The sequence below is a fragment of the Gobius niger genome, assembly GCF_951799975.1.
Source record: "Gobius niger genome assembly, chromosome: 11".
Taxonomy (NCBI): Eukaryota; Metazoa; Chordata; class Actinopteri; order Gobiiformes; family Gobiidae; genus Gobius; species Gobius niger.
In genome coordinates, this window is record NC_136862.1 from 9,435,517 (window position 1) to 9,447,228 (window position 11,712).

The 11,712-nt window shown below is 39.0% G+C and overlaps 1 protein-coding gene across 1 annotated transcript; it reads left to right on the top strand.

The window, feature by feature from the left end:
* Positions 1-2,785: 2,785 nt before the first annotated feature.
* lim2.1 (lens intrinsic membrane protein 2.1) lies at positions 2,786-11,439 on the top strand (the record flags this gene model as incomplete). Its single annotated transcript, XM_079567035.1, has 5 exons — positions 2,786-2,901; positions 3,766-3,947; positions 7,198-7,347; positions 7,743-7,877; positions 11,378-11,439. Exons 2-5 carry the CDS (start codon positions 3,773-3,775, stop codon positions 11,437-11,439), a joined length of 522 nt encoding a protein of 173 aa, XP_079423161.1. The 5' UTR covers positions 2,786-2,901; positions 3,766-3,772.
* Between the last annotated feature and the right edge of the window lie 273 nt (positions 11,440-11,712).

Genomic DNA, 11,712 nt, shown 5'->3' on the forward strand with positions numbered 1-11,712 from the left:
TTCTGGATCTGGATGGCCCACATGTCGGGTGAGGGGACATGCAGTTGGAGAATGTATGACAGACGGTGACCAGTGGAGGAGGATAATATTGTGTATAAGGATTTACAACTGTTCCTAACACTTACCTGTTATAACAAGTACCTATGATGATTCGTTTACTCCTCATGTTTTAAAGACCCACAATGCAACTTTCTATCTAAAAGAAAAGTTCATATTAATGCGTATTTGACATGTGACCCAGCGGCTGTGTGGGTAGTTAGCTTTGTACCTTCACTTTCCATCCATTTGGCTCCTGTGATGCTTCAGGATCAATTTTATTTCTGATTTTTTTAGGGTTTCTTTCTGGAGTTTTTTAGATTTTCGGAATGGAATGTATATGTAAACATGGATACGGTGAAAACCTAAAAAAACAATTGATCCTGGAGCGTCCTACCTGGTAAGTAATGGCGCTATGCTAAACACCCAAGCAACATAAAAAGTTGCATGAAATCAAAATTGAAAATTTTTATTTTTAGAATAAAATCCAGCCATTCTTTTGAAGCAAAAACAAAGTTTGTGTCTAGTACTTACTTCAATGTTAGAGATTATGGAGATATGTTATACATGCTCTCTTGATGCTGTGTATCATGGAGCCGTGAGGTTCATTATGAACCTAAAAGCCTTTACACATCATTGTGTATTTAACAAAAGTGTGGGCTGGTCCCCTTTGTGCAGACTGAAACATTGGTACCTCTTCATTTATAAATCCATGTGAGAGCTCCTCCCTCAGTGCCCGTCAGACTATGCAAGTGAAAAAAATTAGAACATCGTGCAAAAGTTCATTTATTTCTGTAATTCAACTTAAATTGTGAAACTAATATATGATATAGACTCATTACATGCAAAGTGACATAATCCTTTGTTTGTCATAATTTTGATGATTATGACTTACAATCCAAACACAAATAAATACATAATTTTAACATTTTTAAACTCTGTATAGTCCCTTTAATGAGTTTGTTTTGCTTCATATGTTCAAGAGACTTTTAAATGTTTTGTAAGAAAGTGGCCTAGTTTCATCCTTCATCCATAAGTGATTAGTGCTAATAAGCTCTTGTAGGATAAACTGCAGTCTTGTCTTGTGATTAAGTAGGATTTCAGTGAGGTTTTCTTCCAGCCAATACAGGGCTAATTTCTCCTGTAAATACTGAGCTGGTGGTTATGTATCCGGGTCATGTGTTCTCCCTGCATTAATAGTGATGCAGTGACGTTGAAAATCCATGTGGGTTTTTGTAATGACGAAGGTGAACAGGTGAACATAAAAAAATCCTTTTTGAGTAATTTTGTCAACAACAGTCCACTGTGGTAAGCGAGTGGCCTCAGTCATTTGTGGATGCTCTTAAGTTTGCATTTCCCTGTCATACTTGCCTGTTTGTATAACAGAGATGACTTGGTGAACCAGAATGAGCAGCTCACGTTTCTGTCAGTTTTTCTGTAGATATAGTTTAACATTACATTAAACATGAGAAACTGAAATATAATGTCTCTATGAAACAATTCTGATGGAAAGACATTAATGAGAGATCATAGAAGAGGTTAAGGCCTAGTCTGGGAAACTCCAAACTCACAGGGTGGGTAGTACGCTTTTTGAAGAAACTAGAAACAAGTATAACATTCAGTACTTTTTACTTCTACCTGAACAATATTGTAATGAAGTATCTTTGCTCTTATTTCAGGGGGGAAAAAGTGACTTGTGCCACTGTGAGTGATTTTTAAAGTAAATATGTAGCTTTTTCTTCAAAATTATGTATATTTTAAATACATTTTAAGGTATTTTCTTTGGAAATATTAAGATTTTCACATAGTTTTGTTTTGTCACAACTGAAACATAAATCTGACTTTCACGCTCAAACAGTAGCATAAGTACTTTTATACTTTTACTTGAGTTTGAATTAGGATCACTGCTTTTTACTTGTACTTGAATAAAAAATATTTCAATAGGACGTTACTCTTGCTAGTAAATATTCTGGCAATACTCTGACCAAAATGTTATATTTCCAATAAACATTTTGCTTTTACCTTTGGCAGGTTCTGGGTTAAAAAAAAATCTGGATAGTAGAATAGCATTACTAGAATAATAGGAGAAGTATTACTATAAAAATGATTTAATTCAAGTAATAGGGAAAAAATAGGGACTCCAATTAAAAGAATTTGGTAATACTCACGTGTTGAGTAACTATGAAAAAGTTTGATGTAAAAGTCGTAGTTTAAGAATTTTTATAATCTGACAAAACAAAAGAAATTCCACAGTCAGGTTCAAGTAAATTATAAAATCGTAATTTAAACCTTTTGAAATCTATAAGCAAAGTCAAAGTACTTGAGAGCGTTGTTTCTTTCATAATAAATTACTCATGAACAAGCAGGAAGTACGGCGTAAAAGTATTTGAACACTTATAAATCATAGCAGTAATGCAAATTGCTTTGATTGCACTGGTTTGTGACTGTGTAAGTATGTAAGTATAATATTTAATGTGTTATCGAGAAATGTTTTGACGAATATTAGTCACGACTTATGTTCTCGGTTTATGAACAATGAGACAAAGGTGCCCTGCTCGCCACTAACGCCTGTTCAGCCCTCTACTTTCAATCAAAACCATCCAGTCATCACTCTCACTTCAGCTCTGCTCATTTCTGTTTTTTCAGCAGATTCCCAAACGACAAAAGTGGCGCCCCGTGATTGGCCAGTGGCGGGATGGGCCTTTTGTCCCATGGCTGTTTGTCGTAGCCCCTCTTTCGCCCTATTCACCCCATCAGCGCTAGTGCTATTAGCCCGCTGGGAAACTGCCAGTCTTGGCATTATCGGATCTACTTGTATTTTGTAACCACTTTTTATAAATCATCTCCACAGAGAGGCTAAGTGAGGTAAGATCATTGGCATATATTGCATATTGTTATTTGTTTTTGATTGTGTACTTTTGCTACGTCCCGCTTGTTGAATTCTAATGTTTGCCTTCTCTGTCCTCGTCACAGAGGAAATAAGTTACACAGAAATGCATAGGAAATTATATTATGAAACAACACAGCCTCTTGAGAAAATCATGCCTTGATAGATAGACAAAATAATTTAGATATAATTCCAAACTAATCCAATAGGAATTGAAGCAGTTTGAAGGAAGTGCACGGGAAATTGGATTGTCCTCATTTCACTGGCTTTCTTTAGATGTTTTTTTAATTCAAACCTCTCTATTTGAGAATCTTCACTCTAAAACAAATCTATCAGCTTTATATTAGGGGACATAACATCTGCAATGTACTGTTCTTGCATGCGGGCAGATCAAAAAGTAGGAGAGGGCGCTTGGGCCTCGATGTCATCCCAAGGCACTACTTCAACAAATGCACAAAGCTCTCGAAGTGGCGTCCCGTTTCAGGGTTCAGATATAACCGGACATGTCTTCCTATATCATCTAAAGAAATAACACAGGAGACGACTCTCGATCAGGGGAGGGGGGGCGATGGCTGGCGGAGGAGATTGCATCCCTTTCCTGGTGGAACAATGAGCAATAGATGTATCAAGTATCAAAGACATGCGAGGGCCGCGACTGATCTCCCGGGAACAAAGTGGAGCGCGCCGCACACCTCTGACCCCGCGGTTCAATCCACCGGCAATAATATGTTCATTACGACGCAATTACTGACACTTAGATGCTCTCCGGCGGAGTGCGGCGCGGAGATGAGAGGGGGCCAAACTGACCTGTGCGCCGTCTGTCTGTCTGTCTGTGTGTCCAGGTGCAGGATGTACAGCTTCATGGGCGGAGGGCTGTTCTGCGCTGGCGTGGGGAACATCCTCCTCATCGTCTCCACGGCAACGGATTACTGGATGCAGTACCGGCAGTCCAGCAACTACATGCACCAGGGGCTGTGGCGCTACTGCACCCCGGGCAAATGCTTCCCCCACAACGACAGCATCGGTCAGTGAGAGTCTAGAAATGACCAGGAGAGAGGGATTTTTAATTTTTTTTGAATTTTTAATGCAATAACAGAATTTATGTGTGGGTAGAGCAGCTAAAATAAAAAATGAAAATGAACTTGGTGAAAATACTATTGGAATACAGTGATAATAATAATAATAATAATAATAATAATAATAATAATAATAATAATAATAATAATAATAATAATAATAATAATAATAATAATATTTCCTTGGTTTATGTAGCGCTTTGAGTGTAAAAGTCTGATTTATGATTTGGTGTTGTTGTAATTTGACCAGAGGTAGTCAGTTATGAAGGTTAATTTACTTTAAAGGCACACTGCGTAACATTTTGGACTATACTCTCGCCATCAGTACAAAACATCCCCCTAATGACCAGCTCAACACAGAAAATGCTCTGCTAAATACTGCAGTGAGTAATCAAAGAATGAATTTGTATGGGAACCTAACCTGTTTAAATCTCAAATTCTGCTGACTTTAGTCCCATCTCCATGGAAACGAGCTGGAGACGTCCCCACTCCCGGTAAAGTTTCTGTCATGTCTGAGGAGAGCTGAGCCGCTCACAGCAAAATCACATGTTAAAATCAAATTTATGAGGTTTTTCAATGCTGAAAATATCTGTCATAAAATAAAAGCTTGTATTTCAATTTTATTTTTTGGGTAAAATTCTACACGATGTGGCTTTAAGTACTGTATACTAGTAGAATTTTCACTTGAGTAAATCTTTGTTGAGAACGTATTACTTTCTACTCCATAACACTTCTAAAATGGCTTATTGAGCACACTCCAGCACAGTAGGGGGCGCTGTGCAAATGAAGAGAGTCAAATGCCACTGGCTCACAACTAAGGAAGGTTTGCCCCTGCCGTGTTGCCGTCCAGGTATGGAATTAATTTTCATAGGTTACCACGTATTTAAACACATTTGTACTTGAGCAACTTTTACTTTTATTGGAGTACTACTTGGTGGGTGTACCTTTACTCAAGCGGTGGAAGTACTTTGACCATCACTGAATCTGACAGACAAAACATAGTATAATGCAAACACTCGGATATTTTCAAAGAATTCACCCCGAAATGATAAGTTATAAATATTCTTAAAGTGCGTACACACCAAACGCTTTTCGGGCGTCAAAAACGCGCCTAAAAAGTCCGTAGTTAGACGCTTGTGCTTACCTGAAGTCAGACTTGTCACACTCTGGCGCACGTCAGCGTGTGTTCGTAGCTACAACAGGCATGGTCAGCTTCGAGGCCCAAACACATTCCCAGCGCAGATTCAGCCACTGATATAGCTAAGTTTTCTTGTCGCCGCTTTTAATCCTGGGTATTCATTTAGGTAAAGAAACACTGAAGTGTTTCGTTGTAAAAGTCCCAGAGCTGCAGTAGCTCCGGTTCACAATGAAGCTTAACCTCCGTGACTTGTTTTCATTTTTATTTATTTTTTCTTGGCCAGTACTATAGAATCTGCCCCGGTGGCTCAGCTACAACGTACGTCACTGTTGGAGAAAGCTCCTGATTGGTCGACGCTCGCAAATTTCTCCAAAAAGTTGAACATTTCCCAACTCTAGCGTGGGCTGCGCTGGACGCCCTGGAGGCGCGTCAGAAGCTTACCACGCGCGGAAAGCTTCAAAACGCGCGGCACATAAGGCGCATGAGGCGCGTGACTCGCTGCGGGATATTTTGACGCTCCCTGAGGCGCGTCCTCCATGTATTTTCAATGTAAACCTGACGCTTTGCCGCGTTTGGTGTGAACGCACCTTAAAGGCCCTATACTTGATTTTATAGGGCCACTAAATTAAAATGTTCTCATTTTAATTCTCAGGGACGAGTTCATAAGCATATTATTTCACAGCTCTCGGGGTCAATTTCACAGAAATGCTACAAAACTAGCCTGCAAGTTCATGAAATGTATTCTTGAAATTGCTATACTTAGATGTACACTGTTTTTCCACACAAATATGTGAGTTTACAATAAACTAAAGGAGGATAAAATAAATGTTGTTCCAGTACTTGAAAAAAAAAAGAGGTGCCTAGATACAAGATACAAGAATCCAAACTTAAAGTGCATATGACGCATTAAACAACATTTTGCTAAATCATAGTTAACACAATTATATTTAAGATTTTGCACAAAAAAAGTTACCCAGTTTTGTAATTGCAATTATTGTGACGTTTATAGTCCCATTTCCTTTTTGGACACTGACAGGAAGTGACATAGTTAGAGGCAACCTCTATGTTGCCGTGCCAACCATGTCATGTCAATGGGAGATGACTGCTGTGGGACTTTACCTTTATCTGTCACTTCCTGTCAGCAGCTTAAAAATTCAAATAAAAATAACTTTTCTGGCCAACATTTCTTCATTGCTTCACTGACATAAAATTATAATTAAAAAATTATTAAAAAAAAAAATATTTAAAAAATTATAACAAATCTAAATACCTCATATTTTCGAAAGCATTAAAACCTGTCATAGGCACTTTAAATAAATTTAACTTTACTTACTTTTCACATGTAGCTTTTGTTGCTTACAGATTCACTCTTGGCGGAAAGCGTAACCAAATGTTTTCCTCAGTGCTACTTCAAAATAACAATAAGTACTGCAAAAAGTACTCAAAAGTACATACACCAGAGAGGCACCAGTTGGATTGTCAGGTCACTCTGACCCATGCCATTCCCCCCCCCCCCCCCCCATCTCCCTTGTCTTTCTGGTCATTCACTAACAATATTGCCATAATAATCAATGAAAAGAAAATTTGGAGTAGGCGTGCATATATTTATCTAATTATACTAATTCCTAACATAATGGTTTAAATCAGGGCTGCACAGTACAACACAAAAACTGTCATATTGCAAGAAACTATTATAGCAAAACCACTAAAGTCTTCCATCTGACTGAGCTCGACATATTTTTTTTTGCAACCAAGCCGATTAGGTTTTGTTTTTTTCATTATTGTTTTGACACAAGTACTTATTATTGGTGTTTAAATTAATGTAACATACTGTGTTATGATTCTACTGTTATTTAGTCCAATATGGATCCTAATTCTGCTGAAAAAAACAACAGTGCTCATTTTCCGATATGACTCTTGTAATAGGCCATAGTTCATCTTAAAATCACCCAGTACATATGAAGAACTCCTGGGGTCACATGTCGGGTCAGTCCCCCCTGTGACCCAGCCCTGGCCTCCCCTTGTGACCCCCCTGTTGACCCTTGTGTCCCTGTCTGCAGCCCACTTAGACGCCACACGCGCCCTCATGATCCTGTCTCTGCTGGCCTGCTTCATCGGCATCATCATCGGCATCATGGCCTTCATCCATTACTCCTCCTTCGACCGCTTCGACAAGACCTTCGCCGCAGGCATTTTGTTTTTCATCTCATGTAAGTCGTCTCGCCCGAAGGTTGCCGTTTCTCTGCTTTTTTTTTTTTTTTTGAACTCACATTTCTATCAACAGCGGATGGTTATAGACACCAAAGACTAAGGCTGAAGTCATTTGGACTCTTCCATTATCTCCGCAATTTCACAACAAAGAGCAGCGTGGCCTTTTAACAATCAAAGGGATTTCACTTGTCATTGTGGCTCCTTTTCGCCCCAAGCTTTTGTTTTGAAAGAGTGCCGGCACATTTTATATCATCGCCTGGTTTGTTACTGACAATACACGATTTTAGATTATGGCACTTTGGCAGACAGATGAAGCACACGTAATAAATACAATCAAATTTATACACAGAAAGAAAAGATGCTGTAAGTCAGACTATGGGCTTTTGTTTTGCAGGCTTTTTCGTGTTTCTGGCTATGGCTGTGTACACCGGTGTCACTATTAACTACTATGGGAAGCGCTACGGAAACTGGAGGTTCTCCTGGTCCTATATAATCGGCTGGGTGTCCATGGTCCTCACCTTCTTTTCAGGTACAGCCGCCCACAGTAAACACAATTCAGTATTTCAAGCAAAAACCCTGCATAATGACATTTTAAAGGTGCAAGAGGGGATATTCTGCTTTTTTGCAGGTTTTTAGACATACCTATCAGTCAAGTGAGTTTTGTTGTTATGGCGGCCATTTTGAATACCGAAGTAGAATTATGCAGTACTCTACTCAGGATATAAAAGAAAGACAACTGATTGACAGTGACATTTTAATGTAACAATGTGGCCCCAGAGAGGCACGTTTATGTGAAGAAACCAATGAACCAGTGTTTAAGATGTTAGCATGCTACTGGTTAGCATTTAGCTTCAACAGTTCAGCTCCGACCTCTCCAAGAGAAAGCCCCGAACCACACTCCAAACATCTAGCCTTGGAAACAACATGTGACAGAGGTCAGAGCTGAGCTGTTACTGTAGTATTTCCTCAGTAGATGTGAGCCACACATGTGTTTATCATATTGAAGCCATTGACAGTTGATTGATGACAGTTCGCTAACCGGTAGCATGTTAACGTCTTGAGCAGCTTAAACACTGACTCAGACTGAGACTATATTGACATGACAAACAGTAAAAATCATAGTGAAAGGTTTTCTGTTTCCCGCGCTAATTTGTCTAAGCAGACTTTTAGTAAATCCTGCTGTAGCTGGACAGACGGCGCTGCTACATCTGTGCCACATAAACGAGTGTCTCTGGGGCCGTGTTTTCTTCTTGAGAAATGATTACGAGTACATAAAAATGCCACTGTAAATTAGTGGTCTTTCATTTTCATCCTGAGTAGAGATATTGCTACAGGTTGTAGTACTGTATAATGCTACTTCGGTATTCAAAATGGCCGCCGGAACTACATGTGATGTAGCTGGAAACGCATGTACAATAATGTCAATCACATCTTTATCACTATCTTACAATTTGTTTTACTTCCTGATTTTCATGCACTCTCCCATAAGCTCCTCCCATCCCCCCTCCTCTCGCTCCCCTTTGCTGTGCAGCTGTTTCAATAAAAAGGGGGGGGGGGAGAACACTGGCCTGTGTGGCGGCAGTGAAGCTATGGCAAGCGTTTTTACCTCCCGATGAAAGGATTAAGCTTAGCAAGAGATTTAGAGGTGAGGCAAAGCATGATATGTGGGACCTCAGGAAGAGCTCATTGGGATCTGCTGGAATAACCACTCGTAACGATTCATAGATGCAATTCCAGGTGGTTTTGATGAGAGAACAACATTGTAACATGGTAAAAATACTGATACTATATTTAAATGAGTGTTTGAGAAAGGAAAATATCCATTAAAACAATATTAATAAAAATATGTATTTTCTCAACTCAAAGTGGCTCTGATAGTACAGTGAAATATCAATAATATTTTGTATGTCAACTGTGTATACTTTTTCTACACATTCCCCATTAGACATAGACAGCCAATACCTATTCCAATACCTATCAACTTTTTGGAGATAAATGGTTAAGAAAATGGTACAGTAATTCTAGAATTGGCGCACTCGTAATACAGAAATAAGTGACATTTTGTTGAAATAAGTAAATTTGTCCCAGATTTCAGTAATTTATTTAAAGAGGTCTGTCCATAAGGCACGGTTTTTACACTTGCATAAGAAAAAAGATCTCATCGCACTCAAAAATAGATAGAAAATCCTAATTTATTTGAAAAAAAGCTTGTTGTTGCATTTTGTTTTTTCCAAATTTAAAGGGACTATACAGAGTTTAAAAATGTTAAAATGATGTATTTTCCTTCCCCTACATGTTCCAGCCATGTCCTAAGGTGTAGAATGGGCCCCGACCTATTCACCACAACTGCCTCAAAAATCCTGCACTGTCACTCAAAAAGTTGTTATTTCAGGCCCGCAGTGCCATCATGCACGAGCTTAATATAGAACCTGCAGTTACACCTTTGACCTAAGGTGGCAGCAGTGAGTATAAAATGGCCAACTTGCATCTAGCCCCTTTAAGTATTAAAAAAAAACTTTAATTTGCTTATGTTACTTATTTCAAGATTACTTTATGAAGTAACAAAGCACCTTTACCTTTAAAAGTCAGTAGGATGTTGCCAGGGTGTATAAAGTATTTGTAGCACATTCAAAGTATTTTAGACAACACTCTGGTTTATTTTAGTAGTGGCAAACTGTCAAAGCTTCCTGGTTTAACCCTTTGCCAAAGCCCTCTAATCAATGACATGACATTATGAGTGAGTGATGCTTTTAGTACGTGTCCATCTCCGGGTCCTCGTCCCGCTGTGAGTACCTGCCTGTCAGCGGGGGCCCCCACTGTACTCAATATCAAACGGCTTTAGTGGGAAATCACTACGCGGCCCCCCGTTTGACTGGCTTTACACATGAAAAGTAATACAATTATGTTTTATTCTGTGCTTCTCTTAAACAGCGTGCGGCCGCGGCACAGTGGCCTTTCGCGCTTTATCATGTCCGCTGCCTCGGAGATGGCTCTGTTTAGCAGGACAGCCACAAAGTACAGGAGCAATTTGGCGAAATGTGTGGAATGAGGAGGAAATGGCCAAAGGTTGAAGCTATTTGACTTTGCAGATCCATAAAGTAGCTCGGTGTTTGCTCATGTTTTTGTGAGCTGGAGAGTCTGATTAAATTACAGGCACTTGTGAAGGCCTTGGGAAAGGTAACCACTCTGAGTGTCCCCTCTGGTATACATGCACTTTCTCTCCTAGAATGTTTTGTGGCATCGCGGTCTACATATGATTCATGTGGTATTGAGAAAAGCTTGTATAACATAAGACTGCAAAGGAACAAACAAAAACACCAGCCGTCCGATCGAAATATCAGTACTTTTCAATGAATTAGGTCTGAAAAATGATTATGTCTTTTTTTGGGGGGGTTATTTAAGTATTTATTTGATTTTTAACATAATCAAAGCAAAAAAAAAAAAAAAAAAAACAGCACAGACTGAACAAAACAGCAAAACTATACATCACAAAAATAAATGCAGACTTTAAAGTGTCTGACCTTTCAAATAAGACATAAACACATCCCATACCTGAAAATAAGACTCCTTCCAATTCTGTAACTTGACAATTAATAGCTCATATGATGTAGTATCTGTCATGGATTTAACCCATTCCCTATAGAGAGGAGCTTCTGGATTTTTCCATTTGCGGAGAATCACTCTCGCAGCTAAGATGAAACCTGTTAGGACCAGTGCAAATTTACTCTTAGATATATTAGGTAAACAGGATCTGTCACCTAACAGGCAAAGTTGAGCAGACTCAGGGATAGGTATACCTAGCCATCTCTGTATTGTTGAAATGATTGCTCTCCAAAATGGCTGAACCACTGGACAATCCCACATAGCGTGAATAAATGTGCCTTCGTGACGATTACATTTCCAGCATAGATTATTCTGAAGGATGCCCAAATGATTATGTTTTGTTAACTTTCCAGTGAAAAACAATGAGAAACATATCCCAGTTTGACAGTCTCTAAACAATAATAATCCTATTTTACTGATCTGCAGGTATATTCTATATGTGTGCCTATCGGATGCACGAATGCCCCAGGAGCGGAAACTCACATTAGACAAGCACGAGCATCATCCACAAAGAAGCCATGGATTCACGCCTTTCACATCCAGGCCGCTTTCGATCACCGTGGAGCCGGAGTCCTGCTCTGATCAAAACAATGTGTCAACAATAAAATATTGAAAAACTTTGCCTTGTCATTTTTTTTCAACCATTGAACTGAAATGACTATCTCACATCTTATCTTGTAATTATCTAAATGTCCGTCAAGAAGAGCAATTACAACTAGTATTACTAAGACGTCACACAAAAAAATATGGTGTTTATGGGT